We start from the raw sequence: 20,183 nt of genomic DNA, 5'->3' as shown, positions 1-20,183 counted from the left end.
AGGTGCCCGGGGGTCTCCCGGTGAGCCCCGGCCGTGCCTCGGGCTCCCCCCGCGGCCAGGGCTGAGGGGCACGGCCCGGAGGTGCGGCTGGGGGCGCCCCGAGTTCCCCGCAGGCACCTCCTGGGGGTCCGGCGCGGGGCTCGCCGTGCTGGGGCTGCAGAAGGAGGAGCCCCCCTCTCTGTGGAAGGGAATTCCCCCCAGGGCTCCAGCTCTCGGCGGGGCGGGGGTCGGCAATGCGCTGCATGTGGTAAACGAGGGCGTCAGGGCTCGCACGGCACCGCCTGGGCTGTGCAGAAGTTTGGCTGGTTAACTGTGCCAGCATGGCTGGGGGAACGTAACGCCGGACCTGCGGGGTGTTTAATGGAGAAGCTGTTGCTGTGTTGCAGAAAAGTAAAAATAAAAAGCCACCCACAAGCACTGAAAAATGTTTTTGCAACTTGGAGCCTTAGAAAATTCAAGTCATACACCCTGTTAGACAAATACACTGGAGCAGAGCGTGTCCCTTGCATCCCTCTAGAGCTGCCAGTTTCTCACCATGAGTGTTTTAGTCCTGTAGCTTCCCCAGAGCCTGAAAACACGAGGAGCTGAGCTAGCCCCAGAGTGGTGGCGGAATAGCTGCATGGTTGTACATCCGTTCTGTTACTCGCTGGAAGCATGCATCTGCAACCCTACCTGAGTTGTTGGCGGTTGTTTGTAGCCACTATAACAGCAGAGAGAAATATGTGCAAGGATGAAGGCTGGGTAGCAGGGCGGTGATGTTCTTGAAGTGTGATTTAAGGAGGAGAGCATACTGAGTGAGGCCCTTGTCGGTTAAATGTTTGACAGCTTTCCTTAGTGACCTGAGCGGGTTGAATCGAAAGGAGTAGGAGCCATTCTCATGTAGAATGTTGGAAAAGGGGAAAAAACAAGGGTAGAAAGAAAGAAGGCAAATTGCTTGGCATAAAAACAGTAAATATTAACACCAAGGTATCACGCAGGAAGGTAATCTGGGTTCAACTATGCTTGAAGATACTAGTGAGAGGGGAATTTTAGAAAATTATTATAGAAAACATCAGGAACTTCCTAAGGAGAGCCGTTTGTTGTTCTGTTGATGTTGCATGTCGTCTTCAGAAAACGGTTTGTAAAGTGCCATTAATAACTGAAGATTTCTTTGTTAGTAAGTAGCTTAGGCCATCAGTTTCTGCAATGTTTATGTTCTCATCTGAGGTACTAAATTCAAATCCCTCTGCTGTGGAGATAATCTTCCAGTTTTGAAACTAATGCCGACCGATCTAGTATTGTTTTTCCAAGACTGCAGAAGTTGGTGTGGCTTTATTTCTCCTCACAGCTAAGATTCATCAGCCCCAAAGCAATGTTTTTAAGACTAAATAATTTGTCATGGATTACGAAGACAGTAATGCAGCTTCAGAAATGATTGCTTTAAACTACTGCCTCCCTCTGTCATCTGAACAAGCTGTGAACAGCAAATGATGAGATTATTTGTGAGCCATTTAGCTCTTTCTGCTGGCCTGGGTTGCCTTTGAGGGTGCTTCCCCTAGAGAACAGCTCTACTTAGTTTCCCAGCCTTTGAGCTTGGTGCCTGCTCTGTGTCTGTCCAAAGCTTTAAGTGCATTCTGTGGCATGTAGGAATGGTGAAAAGGAATTGAACGGTCTTACTAAACATATCAGCCATGACATCTTGGTGATACTTAAAGTATCTCCTTTGTAAGTGTATAGTTGCAAATCTTTTTTGAAAGAAAGGAACTAGACTCCTTAGTGGCATTTGACTTTTTGGGTTAATGCTACACAATGTAGAGTTTTTTAATTTTCATCTAATAATGTGGTATATAAATACCACAGACCTGAAAGTAATTTGTCATATCTTCTTTATATCAAGAAAGTGATGTCAGTAGCATTTTCTCTTTATGGCTTGTAATTTTCAAAATCCTTTCGTAACATTCAGCTGTATTACGCAGAGTTCTGTGTATGTATATATTTATGAAACATGGTAGACTTTGTTCTCTAGGTAGTGGGGACAATCGTGTTACTGGGATGTGCTCAGATATCACAGAGAAGGTGTATATGCGTTGACCTGAATTGGTAAAACTAATAGCGATATTTTAAAATAAACATATGTTGTTTTCACACCAGGAGCTCTTGTCATTGGCCAAACGGAAACGCAGTGACTCTGAAGAAAAGGAGCCACCTGTGAGCAAGCCTACAGCATCTTCAGACTCTGAGACATCAGACAGTGATGATGAGGTGAGTAGGTTATGTTATCAGTGAACTTCGTATGGGTTATTTGTCTGACTGTGTCTATGCGATGGAAGTATGGAAGATATGGATGTATCATACAGTACTTTTAGCTTGCTGATTTTATAAAGTGGGGCAAGCTGTTGATGGAACTGATAGAGAACCATTTTGCCCAGAGGTTACGTACTCAAATTCTTCTTGGTTTCTTGTAGTTAATCAGCTTAGAATTGTAACTTCACACAAAGTAGTCGGTATGGCTGTAGAAAAGTTGACTGCCTGTTTAATCCTGTGTTTGTAAGGTCTGAATGGTTTGGTGATCTGTCGTCTTAAAACTAGTGTTCTTCCTGTGTGCAGTTTGTGGTTGAAGTAATAATGAATTTGCTGAACCTGGACTCCGAATTCAAGGGAGAGGGTTTTGGCTTTGGGAGAGAGCTTCCTTCCTCGGAGAGGAGGAGGGTAAAAGCAGGTGGGACTGTTTAATGTTAAAACTGTTCTATTTTGCTACTTTGAGTAGCAAAAGCGTATTGTGAAATAGCTTGTCTGACCATTTGAACATAGAACAGTGTGTTTTTATTGGTGTTTCTGAAGAAAGTGAAGCAAGTGAGAGTTTAGAATTACTTTGTTTTAGGGTTTTCTCAACTTATTGCATAGGAGTGCGTATCTGCTAGATCTGTTTTTATTATTTGTTCTTGGTGCTATGTTCTAGAGCTGGTTAAAAGCCTCCGGTTCCATTTACAAGCGAAAATTGAAATTGACGTATTAAAACAGAGGATCTGACAAACTGGTCACATAGCTATTTGAGTAAAAAGATCTTCTTGTAGTGTTGCAGAAAGCTTGCAAAGACATCTGTACTATGTGGAGGTCTCTTACTCCATCTGTTCTTAAAACTTAACTGTGCTGCTTCCCCCTGTCCACTGATGCCACAGCAAGAATTATTCATTGTGGCAACTCGAAGACGCACAGGGTCAGCCAGCGATAAACTGTTAAACTGATGAGAATTTGAGATTCTGGCGAGAGTTCTTCCGATACACATTAAGAATGCACACGTTCTAGTACGTTTAGTGGTTTAGTATTCTTACCGAGGCATTTCTGAAATAAATATAGCTTGAACTCTGTTTCAAGCACTCCTTTTTTAAAAAAGAAATAATAGCAACTGTTTCATCTAGTATGTGCTTTAGACATAAGGGATGAGAAAATTATGAACAGACTATAGACATTACGTGTGTTATTGGGTGACCGCTCAGCCTGAAACTTTGTGTGTTCTGCTCTGAGAGCACGCTGCCTGGGGACCAGCTTGTCTGGAAATGTAGACTTGAGTGTGGAGAGCACCTTGGTTATAAACTCTTCTGTACTATGTTTATCTCTGAAAACGGATGGAATAAATATATATAGATATATATATATTTAGCATATATAACTACAAATGAGGTCCACCTTTCCGTTAAATGTGGAGTATGGCAACGTATGTCTTCATGAATTTGCTAGGAAAACATGATTTTGAAGTCAAATCTGATTTTTATACCCACAGACTTGCAGATGCAGTAATATCTCTGCTGCACAGTGTGCAATTGAAACTTTCTAATCTGTGTATCATTTCTTCCTGATACTGTTCTCTCTGACTTCCACGTAGCAAGAGGGAAAGGTTTAGAGAAGAGGTAATTAGGACACTTGCTTCTATTCCTGTGCCTGAAATATGCGTTCTGAACTGCTCCTTGTCGTAGCAGGGTGAGACAGGCTGGGCTATGACAGTAGTTCTTCTTCCAGCCACTCGGTTGTGTGCGTCCCTAGACTCGACTACCCGCCTGGTGTTCCTGCTCGAACGACTTTGGTTTTGCTCAGTATTCTTGTGGTTGGTCTCAAGTTTGCTCAATCCTGGGGGTTAGGAGCAGGGGTCTAAAAGTTGAAACGGTTTTACTGAACTTCCTGTAAGATGAGGACTTGGAGGCAACAGCATGGAAATTGTTGCCCTCGGCAAATGTGCTTAATCATGCATTTGCTTCCATGCAGGTATTGTAGCGTGTGCATCCTTTGTGGTTCCTGGCAAGCGCAAAATGTTCTGGGATAATCAGTATGTCGCACGTACAGGAAAGAAGTCTAAATCTCTGCTTCGGAAGCTAAACACTGCGTTTTGTTTTTCTGTAGGGAGGAAAGTTTGGGGGAACATAGTGTAGATAGAGACGATGCATTTTTGGAATTACAGAATAAGAACTGGTACAAATTATGCCATGTATACAACGGTGCCCAAGGGATTTCATGAGACCTTTGTCACCATGTGTTGTGTTTTTTTAGTGCAAATGCACTTCTGTGAAATCTCTTGGCCACATCAAGTGTTCATGGTGCAGATACTGGGTTCTATAACATTTCAAAGACCTGTGTTGTCTGAATCAAATTACCTAGCCAAGGGACTGAAGGTGAGTTGCCGTCAGCGAAGTAGTAGATACGTACTGATCATCTTTTGCTGTGTCTGTGGAACATGCATGACCAAATTGACTGAACCGCTCGCTGTTCAGACAACAGACGAGTAGCGATGACTGCAGGCCATCGCAATAAGAAGCGCCACCTTCTCAAAGAGATGTACTAAGCTGGACACAGGCGTGGAGACAGACTGCTCCTTTATCTGTGGAGCAGCGTGTGGCCATGACCACCCCAGAGCCTGCTATCCCAATTCGTTAGCTTGCCACGTGTGACCAGTTTGGTGTTAGCCAAACTGCTGCTGGGTCTACTGCACTAGAGGCATGTGTGTCAGCAAGCTACCCTCATGGCATCTTGAAGACATTGTGTGGATGGTATTCCTCAGTTGTGGTAGGCTAATTCTGGGTTCTTGCTCTTCTTTTTATCCCAGCAGTGTCGCTCACAGTAAGAGGATCCTGTCTGTTGTGCAGTGAAGCCTGGATGACCGTTGAAACAGCTTTGCTAACATCAGTGTAGATTAGACAGAAAGCAGCAATACTCTTTCTCCTGAAAGGTTTGTTGTTGGCAATGCTGGTATAAGACTACATTCTTCCACGCTCATTCTAATGTAGTGAAGGGTTTGTCTGTGCCTTTTAGCAGCTGTAGGGTGATAGCAGAAAATACCTCCGGGACATGAAAAGTTAGATCACGAATGCTTGTTACTAGGCTGGAGTTTAGTGAGTGTCTGGTTTTAGGTTTTTTTTATTTGCAAATGTGCAGATTCAGGAGGAGGAGGCATGGCTGAAGATTTGTCAAGAGCTATGGGACAGAGGAAACAGTGAATAGAGTTTGTGCAGACAGTAAGTCCTGAATAGCAGTCTGCCTGGAGGAGGCTCTGTGCCTCTATTGTTAGGAAAGGAGTTGAAAATTTAGATCTACTTCCTGCGTTCAAGTTTAAGCACTTTGGTAAACCACAGATTAGCAGAAAGCTACATGTATTCCTTTTGTTTTGGGGGTGTCTTTTATGGGATTGTAGAGATTATTGTGCTAAATGACTTCCCTGTGTGCTTTTATTTCATAACACTGCTTAATTAGGCCTCCAAGACTGAGTGGGTTCGCTAGTCTTGTGGGGCCTTTGCCATACGTACATTTTTCAAGCTTAAAGAATTTGAAGCGGTGTGTGTTTAATCTTCCTGTACACAAGTGTACAGGCTGCGTGCTTTGTAATTTTGATTTCCTTGGAGACAGCTTCCTTTAGCTATTAACACGGGGAATAATAAAGCTTTCCTTAAAGAGCACATCCCAAAATGTGCAAGTGCAAATCTGGATAGTGCGGACTAATTGTATGGAGGCCAACGTATACACAGAAGTAATGTAAACCAGCTGGGAACAAAATAGGTATAAAGTTTGGTCTGCAAGTAACTTCAAATTGCAAGCTAGTGAGGGAATAACTTCTGGGGATGTGGATTACAGGGTATGTGTGTCTGCAAGAGCTCTCATGTGGAGCAGGGTGCTCCAGATACAGGCTCACGTAGCTATTGGAATTGGATATGTGATTTTATTTATTTAATTTTCACAGAAGGAACTTTTTTCTTTGTATCAAGAAAGCAACTTTTGCTGAAAACAATCCATTCATGAGGCACTGTATCATATCTAGAGCAGTGATTAAGCTTTTTTTGGTCTGGATGATGGTAGCTCGGTGACAGTTGTGCAAGGCATATGCTGGCCAAGTATTTTATGGCTGTCACCATCTCCAGCTGTTTGGTCCAGGCTTCTAAAATAAAACTTCGCAGGTTTTTACAGCTGGTAGTATCCTCAGGTTTGTTTTAATTATGGAGAGTGTTTCTTCGTTGGCATTTGGGATCTGCCATCTCCACACTGTCATTCAGTAGGTCTCCATGTTTCTCAATACATGGGCATCTCAAAATAATTCTAGAGTAAATGTTAACTTGCAGCTTAATTTAAATTAAAACCATTAGACGTACACTTTTTTCTTAGTTAACTTTTGTGAGTTGATTTGAGTGATGTTCAGACAATAGGGGAGGACCAAGCGGGTTGTGACCTCTGAAACCTTCATTCAGCCAGTTCCTGGCAAAACCTCTTCTGTGACTTGAGAAGATCTTTCCTCTGCCTGTTTGTGTCTCCTTTGCCTTTTGGTGTTAACATCTCAAGTCTCCTCTCCCTGCCTAACACAGCCCTTTAAGTTTCCTAATTGCTGGACTGTTGTCATTGTGGAGTTGTTTGAGGCCCCCCAAATGACAGGTGCAGACACGAAAAGTAATGAGGGATTTCTATTCACTATTTGGTTTTAACAATAGTTGCAGAGAGTGTTTTCTTCCTTGTAGTTCTTGGAATTCTCCAGAGTTCTCACAGCTTTGAGAAACCCCGAAGACAGTAAATGCTGCCATATCGCAACATCTCTGCTGCCTGCTGTTGTCTGCAGGCTGGAAATGCAGTTTGATGACTTGCATGGAGGACTGCCTTCTTTTTTCCTCAGGTATTAATGGAGAAGAACAGATGACAGTTTGTAAGCTGGGCTAGCACTAGGTACTTTTTCACACGTAAGCTGTTGTGTTGTCATGGCGTGTAAGTTTATCTGGCCTAGGAAGGGAACATGTTGGTAAGGGATCTGTTTCGTTTTGAAGTTATGGCTTATAATTTGCCCTTTCTTTATAAAAGACGTATCCAGGAGGGAAAGATATGGCAAGGACAGGCTGGTGACCTCAGTTGTGCACCTCTGCTCAGTTTGAAGTAAAAAGCAGGGAGAATACCTACTTGCAAAAGAAAATTTCAGTGGATAATACATTTGGGTACTGTGTGAACAGAAGAGAATAGTGGCTATCTGAGCAGCATCAGTAAAAATACTACTGCATTCAGGCTACTGTACTGTCAGAGCTCACTGTTTTTTTTCCCCTCACCTCGATCTCATTTCATCTCCCTAGTGGAAATATGTTCTAGGTTTGCTGAACTATAAATGATTTTCTTCAATCATCTTGTGTAGTTGCTTTTGTAGAAGCTAACTTCTAAATCCAGCTGATTTCTAATGGCATTTTGTTATTGGCAGTCCGTTCTGGGTACTGCGGCTTAGCTTGGACGAATTGGGGAAATATGTGAGTGATTAGCACTGTGAACCTTAGAAGCAGGAGGAGAAATTGAAGTGTTTTCTGGCTACTTCCTGTGACTGAGCCATAATGTTCTATTGTTGAGTTGTAGTGAACAATAAGCAGAAAGCAATGTTACAGCACACTTCTGCCTGGGTTTATTGACTTGCTGCGTCTGGAACCATGGAGGGTTCCAGCTGGTGGCCGTGGAGCCAGTGGTGAACAGAGGGGCTGTGCAAAGAGGCATGGCTGTGGACAGCATGTGAGAAGCGTTGACTGGCTCTGCCTGATCAGAGCACGGAAGAAGGAACCTGGAGAAGCTGCAGAAGAGGACAGATTTTTGGAAACTATGGTTACTGTTTGCTGTTTGAGATGGAGGGAAGAGAAGCAGAGCAACCAAATGCTGCTGACTCTTAACTGGGTGTGCATTTTTACTTGCCGTTACATGTGAACGTGTGTGCCTTTCTGATCTCTGCAGGTGTGCCTAGAGCATGAGGGACAGGCTCAGGACTCTGGTTTGGGCTGCAAGTTGCCAAGCAACTCCTGGTTTTTCTGTATTGCTTTTTCTTTCTTCTTATTTCCCCACCCGCCCCCGACCTGCTAAACGTAGCTATCTCTTCCTCTGATGTAAGAAGAAACTTGGTGTTGGCTAGTCCCACTCTGAATAACACCGAATGGCCATTCGGTATCCAAATGACAGCTGATGGTCCCTGAGCCTGCAGAGCAAACTGTGAGCATGAAAGAGCCCTCGCACTGAGTACGTCCTGGTTTAGGTGATTTATTTGTCCTCGGGTTTTCATCAATCCTTCTTTTTGTCCTGTAGTGGTTGCAGGAATAACCAGGCATTCATGAGAGACTGGGGTAGCTGAAAAGCCCCTGAAGCACCTGAGGCAGTTGAGGAAGAACTTTATGGCAGCTTTTAGGCTTTATGGCAGCACTGAAACTGGCAGGTGACAACCAGTTATTGTGACTTGAAAGATGTAGGGGTCACTTGTACAGCAAGATAGTGTAGTCTCCCGGGTCTAATAGAAACCAAAGTGAAAAGTCCTAGATAAGGACAAATTTCTTGATCTTGCTCAGAAGTTGACACCCAGTTTTCTCTTGAGTTCCATCTCTCAGGCCCTGAGCTCTCTCCACAAGCCTGCTTGTGAGTTGAAGGCTGAGAACAGCGCTATGTAATGCATGTATCTACAGCTATTAAACATTTTCTTAACTACTGAAGTCCTGCTGTTTCCATCAGATCTTAACTTCTTTCATCTCAGCATGACCTCTCAAGGTCTTGATATAGCTGTGTGTGTATAATACGGCTTTCTCTGTGCTTTTCTTTTTTCTCGCTAAAGAGCAAGCTATAATTCAGTGTTGTAACACTGAAACATGACGGAGCTCTGGGAAGGAAGCACCTCTGCATCCCTCGTTCAGAGGGCTCTGCTCCTCCCTAGTGAATGCTCAGTCTCACTTTCTCACTCTTGTGTTTTCATTGGTCTGCTAACAGTAGGTAAGCTGTTGAACTAATAGTCAAAATGCACTTATCCTAGTCCTAGGAGGTGATTCCGTGATGTTGAGATCTGAGTGTGCTGGCATTGTGTACAAGCTTGGTCTTCATTGATTTACTTGGGCATGGCTGACCAGGAAAATTATTGGCAATACTGGGGAAGCTAGGCAGCAGCACTGTAACATCAAACAAGTGAAACCTGAATATGGGAGCCAATAAAGACTTAAATGCAAGCTCAGGCTGATATAAAGCTAAATGCTTTGTGAGCAGAGTTTCTCACCTGTCCTGTGGAGCATAATGGGTTGGGGAACAGATTGCAATCAAAGGCTCACCGCTAGGTAGCTCTACGTTTGCTGCAGAAAAGAGAACTTCTGCCTGCTCTTTGGCAGTTGAATTTGAATGCACACCTGACACTTACAGATGATGATGAAGTGAGCACTAATATGGATGGTACAAAGCCAGTTGTGACTGTAATCAAAAGCTAGGAAATTCCAAGGGTATTAAGAGATGAGGTAGTAGCTTCTGACTACTAAGTTAGTTTCATTTGGAGAACCCTGGGGTTCAAAACAATCTAAAGGTGGTGCCTCTTCAGACAGAAGTAGTATTCAAATGTGATGGAGCCTGAAGTTTGTATGCAACAGAGGTCAAATGTAAAGAATTTCTTTTAACTAAACTATTATTCAGTGCAAGATCTGAGTTATGCAAAAGAGTCTTTGCTTATTTGAATTAGGATTTTTTTTTTATTTTCTTGAGAGGGTGGGTAGACTGCCTGCTTGAACAGATGATGTGCATGAAGGGTGAGAGTAATATACAGGTATGAAGAAGATAACACTCAAAGTAGTTCATTTCAGAATAAATATCTTATCCCTGAAGAGGGAATCTAGGTTCCCCCTAGAAGAATTTCTGGAAATAGTGAGGTACAAAATATTGTAAAGCCTTAAAATTGTGCATAGATAGTCCTTACTGCTTCTGTTACCGTCTGGCTTTACTCAGGTGGTTAGGACAATGGAAAAATGTAACAAGAAATTGCATGGTAAAGTAAATACCGCCTCTTCTCTTGGGACTCTGGTGTTTAAAGTTGATGCCTCTGCGTATGTGCTGGCATAAGCTCTGAACTGGGAAACTGCAGCCTAAACTGAAGATGTGATGTTAAGACAAAATTAAAATTAAGCCTAGACACTTGTTTTTGTTTTTTTTTTCTAACTGTGATTCTGATTTGATTGTGACTTGTGCACTGTACGTAAGGTGCAGAAGGTGGTGGCAGTACTGTCTGTGAACGAGTATACTATTGGTTTGTTGCATTAAAAATTATACAGGTACTGTGAACTCCTGCCAAAACTGAGATTTCTGAAAAACTCATGTAATTGGTGTGCATTTGTAAAATCTAAATTTTGCCCTTCAGTGAACTAATTTTGGAAACACTTCTTGTTGCTGCTTCCATTTCATAGTATTTAACTGAAGATAGCCTTTACAAATACAGTTAGACTTCTATTATTTAAGTTGTTTTCTTAGGAAAATGTTTTCAGTAATTTCTTTCCCCGGTGGATATTATAGACTGAACTCTGAAGTCTTCATTGTTTTCAAAAGGACTCTTCTGCCAACTTTTGGGTTGCAGGGATAACTTATTTTAAAAAATCAAAACCAAAACACAACAACAAAAAGCCACCATAAAATGCTTTCATTTAACAAGTTACCTGTTGGCATTTTTTTTTTCCTTTTTGTGCGATTGATTTGTTGCTGTCAGATATCAGGTGGAGTCATTTTTACTCCAGTGTTTTTGGGGAGGGAGGGAAGAGTGATAGTCCTGTCTCATGATCTCTTTCTTGTTTTGTTTTTTTTCCTTGCAGTGGACTGTTGGAGGTTCTAAAAACAAGAAAAAGGGAAAAGCGGGTAAAGCAGAGAAGAAAGGAGCCATGAAGAAACAGACAAACAAAGCTGCCTCTTCAGGCAGCTCAGATAAAGACAGCTCAGCTGAGAGCTCAGCACCTGAAGAGGGTAAGATAACACCTCTGCACCTACTTAGAGCGTAATTCCAAGTGAAGTTGCCTCTTTGCACACGCTGAAGAGTAAAATTAAATGGCTATGTTAAAGACTACCTTCAGAGAGCTTTCTTTGTGTTACTGGTAGTCCGGATGACTTGAACTTGCCACGGCTTGAAGTACGTATAATGTAATTCCACATTGCATTGCTGTAAGTGCACCATTAAAAAAGCACTGCTAAATACTGCTTCAACCGAAGAATGTACAACATACTCGATTACTTGACTTTCTCCTGGAGAACTCTCTTCTTCTTTCAAGCTTGTACCATCTGTAGTTGGGGTAGCATTTTCTTCTGATTGATGTATTTTGCCTTCCCAAAATCATTGTGACAACAAGGAGAAAGGTGTATAATGTTACATAATGCAAATACGAGCTTATCTTATGTTTTCTCTGAATCAGAGTACTTGCACGTTTATACTGAAATTGAAGAAGAGAAATCATGACTATAACTGTTAGATTTTTTTTTTACATGACTGCTGAATCAGTTCCTATGCTAGGCAGACTTCCTGTGTTCTTTCATGTTTTTATCGCGGCTATGATAGTTTGCAGGTGGTTAGTTACTATTTCAGTTGATACTAAGAAGCAAAGTTAAGACTAAGTTCCTTCACATGCTTTCTTAAGTGTATTAATATTAAGCACAGTGGAGACAGACCAACGCATGATGTGACTGAACCTGTACTTATGCGTACATGCAATCAAGGCTGTTGACAGAGTAAGGTTACAAAGCAGGAAGTTTCCAGAAATGCTGAGGCTTGAATGAAAGCGGAGGAAAGAATTCTAGTATCTGTTTGCTTTTGGGATTTGGTGTAATGTGGTTGATTAGGTGAGGTAATCAAAACGTTTGGACTCGGATCAAGTTTAAAGGTGGTGTTACCCAATATTGCTGGGGACTCAGCTGTTCCCGTGTGTAAATGGGGAGGGCTTGTTACAGTGATGGAGCTAGCATCGTGACTTTGCCAGTTACAAGGGTAGTGTTTTTTAACTTCATCTTGTGATGTAGCAATTCATGCTGTTGCAGTCTTCAAATGACAAATTTTGGTTCCTCGAGTTGCTATAGAATAAGGAATATTGGTGGTGTTTTGTGGTGGCATTTGAGGTGCACATATGCACTTAAAAGTTATGGGTGTCTAAGCAACTGCTAAGTGATGTAAGTATGTACGCATAGAAATCTAACCTCCAGACCCTAACGCTAATCAAAAGAGCTCCTAGGATCTTCTTGTTCTACTAAGAATTTTTACTTAACATTTTGTGTTCACCTGTAGTACTACTTGTTTCATTATTTTTTGTAGCAGGTATGTCTTTCAGTACTAAAGTATTCTGAAGGTTTAATTTTCATGATATGCATACTTTAAGGATAGAGAAAGACAAGTACAGAATTCATTCTCAATACCCTTTGCTAACATGCCACACTGAAGTGGTTGGGCTTTGCCCCAGCTGAGTTTCACTGTCCTGTGACTTTGTTTTAGGAGAGGTGTCTGACTCAGAAAGCAACAGCTCCTCATCTAGCTCGGATTCAGATTCTTCATCTGAAGACGAGGAATTCCATGATGGCTATGGAGAAGATCTTATGGGAGATGAAGAAGACCGGGCTCGATTGGAACAAATGACAGAAAAGGAGAGAGAGCAGGAACTGTTTAACCGGATAGAGAAGAGAGAAGTGCTAAAGAGGAGGTAAATTTATCTGTTGATATTTGATAGCAAACTCATACAGGGTGTACTGTAAACAGCTCTGAATTAAATCCTTTGCAATGCACTGCTGAGTTAAACAGATGAAACTAAATCCAACACGTTAACAGTGATATATAACATATTCTGTGTATTTCATATTGTACGAAATGTATATTTTCTCATTTCTGTGAAGGAGACATGGAACTCTCAAATTTCTGTTTCTGTGACTTGCAGACAGCCTATTTAAATGTTGGTTGTTATTTTTTTAATGGGGTCAGGGCAGAAAAATGGGGAAAACAGCTAGATAACACATCAGACTGCAAGCAGTGAAGTCTGACTAACGTTTGCATAATGTCAAATTGTAAAGCAAAGAAACTTTGTGTTCACATGAAATTGCTGTTCCCTACATTGTTTTTCATAGTTATTGCTGTATAGGAAACTGAGATGGAAGTGTCCAGTGTTTTAGGATAAATATTCTCCAGCTGAATGCTTGTTCTATTTCTCTACAGGCAGCTTTTCTTTATTCTTAATTTGGACTTTTCTATATGGAGACTGTGCTGACTGGGCTCTTGTGTTTAGGGTCCAAGCATTCAACACACTAAAGCAAATTATGTTTCATGGTAGATCTTCACATCAGTTGTCCTTAAGGCTAGTTTAGAAGTGTATAACAGAAATTCTGCATGTTCTTGAAAATGTCTGTTTCTGGAAATTTCCTAGGTGTTGAATGGGTGTGGTTGCCAACTACTGTTCTAGCTGTGTATACAGTTTTAGACACTAGGCCAGACAGAGTCAGTAGGACTGCTTTCTCCTCTGTCTTTTCTGTATTGGCCATCATATGCTGATACTTTAGAAACAGGCGAAGCGTAAGGTGTGTAAGAGCTCCGGCAATTTTTCAAAAGACAGTGGTGAAGCACAGAACAGTTTTAGGGTTTACCTTTTTATGGATGTGAAATTGGTTGGAAGACTAATAGAAAAGAGAGGGATGTTGAAAGAAGAGTGAGTGGTGTTGGACATCATATTCAAGGGGTCATTTGTGGATTTCTACCATAGGTGTTATAGTTTTATTTGTTACTATAATATTGCCCTGTCAGGCAGTTTCCTTGCAGTATTTTTTCCTCCCCATAAATCTAACAAAAGATTTGGTGAAAGTGGGGCAAGTTTTGTTCAATTTCTTCCCTCTTCAGTGACTTTTTTCTATTAGTTGCTGAGAAATTTCTCTAGAGGACTAACATCTGTTGTGTGAATCAAGCCAGTACAATCAACTACTCATTTGTCTAAGCCATAGCTAGAGCACTGTCTGAATGTGCTTTTAATACCACTTTCAGTGTCTTCTCTAATCTGCTGCCCTCCTCAAAGGGATTAAAATGGGTGAAAAATTTGACTTAGATCAGATAAAAGGCCACCACTTTTCTGATTTTCATTCATAGGTCCATGGTAACAGAATATTTTGGTTTTAAAATGACCACTGGCGAATACTTGATGCAAACGAGCTAAACAATTTAAGCCTGAGTTTCTGATTTAATCTTAAACAAGTTTGTCCTGTTCTGTGTAAAGGAGTTGGCAGGTAGAAGTGAGTGTAGGCTGGGAAGGACAGCAATTTCACTTTTTACAAATTGAATCTTTCAAAATGCTGCCTATATATATGTCTTCCTGGGTGTTTATTGGGATTACAGCAAACGTTGCATGTGGCACGATGCTTGTGCCCTGTGTGTTATGCTTCATGTTTAAGGCGTAAAAGGGCAACAAGCTCATCTGGCACTTCAGTTTCTTGTCTACAAAATCCAGTTGTAAAGGACTGTAAAGGAATGGACCATGTAATGTGCACGTGGATAACACATTTGGAATTTCAGTTGCTGGAAGATAAGTGTTTTTTGTTTTGTGGTTTTGTGGTTTTTTTTTTTGCTTGTGTTAGTTCACATGCACACTTCACTAAAGCAACATCCCGTCCACGCTGCAGTAGAGTCTGTCACAGGACGGTTCCAGTGGAATCACTACTTTTCTGAATACAGTGGCTGAAAATGAGATTTCAGGATGACACGTTTAGGGAAGGTAGAAATAGAAGTGCTTAAATCACAGAAACTTCCTGAGCCTGATGGAATGTGCGGTAGCAGCTGAAGGAGGACTCACTATGACTTTTTCTTATTCAGACCAATGCCAGTAGAAAGGTCAAGTTTCAGCAGGAAAAAGTTAGCATGATAGTGGTTTTAAAGAACTGAGTTTTTAACTGTTAAGATTCAAATTACATAAAATAGCCAATTGTTTTTATAATTGGAGGCAGCATACAGTGATTGTTCTTCTGGCGAAGATGAAGTACGGGTTGGTTTCTGGGGATTCTGTTACTACGTGATCTTCCCAGCCCTTCAGGTTAGCTCTCACCTTCTGTAAGCCTGCACCTTTCTGTGGTCAGCTTCTCTATCCTATTTTTCTTAAGGAAGGGAGGAGATAAGGATGGGGAATGGGGAACAGCATAAGAACTAGCATTTCTAGCAGTGGAAGTGTTCCTTGAGGTTTACTAACCATGTAAGATAGCATAAGATGCTCACATAGCATCTGAGTGGTACTTTGCTCACTCAGGGAGGGAGCGTTCTCTCATGCACTCTTTTGTTTCAAATATCTGCTAATAGGTTTGAAATCAAGAAGAAACTTAAAACGGCAAAAAAGAAAGAAAAGAAAGAGAAAAAGAAAAAGCAAGAGGAAGAACAGGAGAAGAAAAAACTCACACAGATACAAGAATCCCAGGTAGGAAATGAAACTCTTTTCCCTTGGCAGCGGGGGATGGGATGCTGCCTCTCCTTGCCCCTGCCATTTTACCCTTAATGTCAAACAGCAAGGTAAAAAGGTCAGAATTTGGTTCATTTAGATGCTCAAGCTATCTTTAGCCTTTCAGTTGATTTTAAGAGATTAACATCTTTGGTCTGCTGTGGAATGCACTCATAACTCCTTTCAATGGAAAACACAAAACGAAGAAAAAGTTGTGGCTACATCTGTAGTTCCTGGGACAAGACCTGCCATGCAGTCTGAAATTTTTCATATGTGGTCTTTTGTACAAGTCAAAGTTTGAGAGAGCAGGCGAGAAACTTCTCAGCTTTTTAAATGATGTGTGAAGGCAAAGCTTGAATGCTAAGAGGAACAGAAGTAATTCTATAGTTTTTCCATCTCTAGCATAAAGAGGACAATATCTTTTTTCCCCGGGGTGTGAGGTCTGTGTAATTGAACTATATAAACTATATACTTTATATAGTTTATATATACTATATAAACTATAGTTTCAAATAGCTGAGTTTCTAAGTTAAGATCCCACCCTTAACTTCCAAAGTCTGGGCAGTTACGCTCCCAGAATAGGATAGGATTCATCTTGCTTAACTTGCAATCTATGAACTAGTTGTTTACACTTGTTGTCACTTGTCTCTCTGTGCAACAGAGGAGGACATCTCCAGAGGGTAATTCAGCCTACGTTATTTTCTAGTGAAATAGGTGTTTAACACCTAAATAAAGCTAGCTAAGATGAATTTTCCTTCAGGCACATATGAAGTGGAATGAGTTTCATCTCCGGACACCTCTCAACTCCACATGTGTATGTGTGTATGTATGTACACAAATATAGTCCATATATATGTATACATAATATGTAGAGTATGTGCACACATACACACACACACGCAGAGATACAAAACCATTGTATGCAGGGTTCTTTTATGGTGCCTTACAGAAATGACTTGACTTAAATGACTGCATCTTATTCTTATTGTAGAAGCTGCATTCTGTGTTACTTGCTTTTCTTGACAGACCTGTAAGAATAGAAAATATTAGAAGACTTGCATTATTTCTGATTTTAGTACTTTTAACAAATCTTTTGTCTTTACTGAAGACAGAACAAGTGCATTGGCCTTGCAAAAGTAGTAGTCAGTGAGACTAACATTTATCCAATTTTTCTTCATGATTTATTAGTTGCAGAAGTAGTTCAATTTTATTTCTCTAGTCCTTTTTTATTATCTTAAGGAGGAGTTTGGGAACTAAAACTTGGTGGCAGAAATGTTGAAGAATGAATGTTAATTATTTTTGATACTAAGTACAAAAAAGAAATATGCTTCAGATCAATTTCCCCTTCTCTAGACTTTTGAAGTTTGTTTTTTCATAAAAACTCCACGATTTTAAAATTGAGTTTGTTAGTTTTCATTTTAAGTTTTCAAGGTCTGCAAACAAACTGTTTTAATTATTGCACTTCAGTGTGGATTGATTTTCTGTGCATGTTTTTAGGTCATGTCACATAACAAAGAGCGGCGATCAAAGCGGGATGAGAAACTAGACAAGAAGTCTCAGGCAATGGAAGAGCTAAAAGCAGAAAGAGAGAAAAGGAAGAACAGAACAGGTATGAAGGCTTGTTGCTGTAACTATAAATTTTTGAGACCTCATTACAATATTCTGAGTGCTACTGTCTGTTTTTAACTAATGCAGCAATCCTGCATCTTGGATGAATGAACTTCTCTGCGTCTTCCTTGGTCTTTTGACCGACATAATCACCTAGGAAATTACTTGGCACCTTTGGCTCTTTATTTATATTTTTTCCCCCATGCAGAATGGTCTGAGAACAAAGCAAACTTTCTTAGTAGTCCACTGGGTTTTAATTGTGGTCCACCCCAAATATGATACTTTTTTTCCTGTGCAAAATAACAATAAATTGTCTGATCATGATAGTTTTAACTTGTATATATTCAATTCTTACGCCTATCTTGTATGGCACATGCAGTTGAGTTGGGAGGCTGAAGATAAATATAACTGAGATCTAAGATACGTTTAAGTTATTTTAGTTTCTCAGTTTGAGTATATACAATGGCATTCTTAGCCTACCAGTGGCTTTAATCATGTGGCACTTATATCAAATGTAAAACTAACAGCTATCTGTTGTACTGCTGCTTTCTAAACTTTTTTAATCAATGAGGTTTCATCTCTATAAAGAAGCTTTCATCAAAAAAAAAATCACAGCTTGCTTTTCCTTGTTCTCTCTCCTCCCTTCCCCAGCCGAATTGCTTGCAAAAAAACAGCCATTAAAAACTAGTGAAGTATACTCTGATGATGAAGAGGAGGAAGAGGATGACAAGTCTAGTGAGAAAAGTGATCGGTCATCCAGATCCTCATCCTCTGATGAAGAGGAAGAGTAAGTACTAAGTGCTGGACTATGATTATTGTGTGTGTTCATAAACACAGGTAATCACCTTATGTAGGTACATACTGCTTTAGAGAATTATTTGGGAGCAGATCAGTGTGTCTAAGGTGTTGCCTTGAGCCCCATTTACACTGTTTACAGATTTGTTTAGTTCTGTAGTTCAGCAGCTACAAAACCCTGGTATATTAGCAGATAAGGAAGATATGCTGGCTTATTTTAAAACATTAGCCTATAAGCTGCCTTGGTGCATGAGTCTGTTTTGTGGTAGCAGAGGTAGTGGGTAACAAGTGTAGTCACTAGGACTTAGCACTCCTTAAGAAAGGTTTAACGCAAGATTCATATATCTATGGTCAACTAGCGTGTGATGAATCACTTTTTTTACTAGTAATTTTATTAGGTAGAACTTACGCTGCATCTCGCTCAGGGCCCCTTTTTCAAGAAAAAATAGAGACGTAATCATCCTTTTTCCTTCTCAACTTTCCCAAATCAGGAAAGAAGAAATTCCTCCTAAATCCCAGCCAGTGTCCTTGCCTGAAGAACTGAACCGAGTACGGTTATCGCGACACAAGCTGGAACGCTGGTGTCATATGCCCTTCTTTGCCAAGACAGTCACTGGTTGCTTTGTCCGTATTGGTATTGGAAATCACAACAGCAAACCTGTTTATCGGGTGAGTTTAGTTCCAAAGGATTTAGTTCTTTTTGTAGTGCTGTAATACAGTATTTGCAGCTTAGTATTTCTGTGGTACCTGTGGTTGTTTGGGTGGTTAATGTAAAAAATAAATAAAATAAAAAGTTTATAACCAGAAAGCATAATTGATGCCAGAGGAGTGGAGGAGACTGCTTGAAAGGTAAATAAATCTATGGGACCAGTTAGGCCAATAAACTGTTTCCAAATTTTCACCTTTAAATCAAACTAATTGATGACAAGGTATATACATGTGTGTGTGTATCACATGAGCGTGGAGCACTAACAAAACCTGTTCTTTCAGCTTTGGTTCATGCTGTCTTGTCTCTTCATTTGTATTGCAAACTAGAGTTTCTCTAGAGTCCTCTAGTAGAGGACTCTGCTTTGGCCAAGTAAGGATGAGTAAGAATCATTCCGTATTTCTGGGAATATTCCCTAGTTATTGTGTGGTCTCAGTTCTCACTTTACAAAGGGTTTCTAGTACATCAGTGAGCTTCAGAAGAGAATGTGATTTAGAGCACAGTTTTATTTTTCTGCTTCATTGCTCTAACTGCACAATCATAGGATACAATAATGTTGTCTAATACTGCATTAAAATGGTCCCCAGAAGGGCTGCATTTAGTATGTGAATAGCTATAGTGTTTTTCATTTGGGACATTACAGGAAACTAAACTAGGGTTAATTTAAAGAAAACAGGAAGGTGCACATCATTTGGCTAGGAGGTAGACTGAGAAGATACAAAAATGCATCAAGCTTTCTGATTATACAGTTTTCCAACTCAAAGGTGATACATGGTGAACTGATTCAGTACCTGATAATGTACACTGAAGAGTCCTGCTACCTTTGATGTAGTTAGAATTGTTAATTAGAATAAGGTTTTTGATGTCTGGTGAAAAGGCTTAAATATGTCAGATATGTTCTAGGAACACACACAAAAACCTCTTGCATCCTTTCTTTTGTGTATAGGTTGCTGAAATAACTGGTGTGGTAGAGACTGCAAAGGTTTACCAACTTGGTGGTACCCGGACAAACAAAGGACTGCAGTTGCGGTAAGAAACCAAAGCAACCCTTATCAGTTCACGAATCAGCGTCCTTCTTATAGCATGCAGTGTTCTCTGGGTGGTTTGGGGATGAGAGCTGAAAAACAAACTGGACCTTGCAATGACTTACTGTTAGGATGCTTTTTTGTGGTTTTATTGTTCTCTTTTTATTGTTTTCTAACATGTATGCATAATTAAATCATAAAAAGTCTCATGCAGGGACTTGTGTTTGTGTTGACAGCTGAGCAGTTTATTTGCACTAGTAACCCATGATTGCTCATATAGACCTCTTGAACTTTGCCATGTTTTTCCTATGTTTTCACCACCATTGCTATAATCAGGTGTTAGAAATATGCATCATTTAAAGGCAT

The 20,183-nt window shown here is 40.6% G+C and overlaps 1 protein-coding gene across 2 annotated transcripts in view; it reads left to right on the top strand.

Annotated features, from left to right (window-relative positions):
• The window catches only part of RTF1 (RTF1 homolog, Paf1/RNA polymerase II complex component), a 30,566-nt gene that overhangs the window by 316 nt on the left and 10,067 nt on the right, over positions 1–20,183 (top strand). The window contains exons 2-9 of one of the 2 annotated variants that reach the window (XM_083839696.1): positions 2,131–2,241; positions 11,064–11,211; positions 12,722–12,926; positions 15,548–15,662; positions 17,181–17,292; positions 17,943–18,078; positions 18,578–18,755; positions 19,739–19,821. In XM_083839696.1, the coding sequence (XP_083695822.1) occupies positions 2,131–2,241; positions 11,064–11,211; positions 12,722–12,926; positions 15,548–15,662; positions 17,181–17,292; positions 17,943–18,078; positions 18,578–18,755; positions 19,739–19,821 (1,088 nt within the window). Of the gene's footprint in view, positions 1–2,130; positions 2,242–5,093; positions 5,198–11,063; positions 11,212–12,721; positions 12,927–15,547; positions 15,663–17,180; positions 17,293–17,942; positions 18,079–18,577; positions 18,756–19,738; positions 19,822–20,183 lie in introns of those variants that run through there. The other variant, XM_083839695.1, reaches the window with a different exon arrangement.

Source organism: Anser anser, assembly GCF_964211835.1.
Source record: "Anser anser genome assembly, chromosome: 5".
NCBI lineage: Eukaryota > Metazoa > Chordata > Aves > Anseriformes > Anatidae > Anser > Anser anser.
The sequence above is the reverse complement of the archived record's forward strand: the minus strand, read 5'-3'. Positions and strand labels throughout refer to the sequence as shown.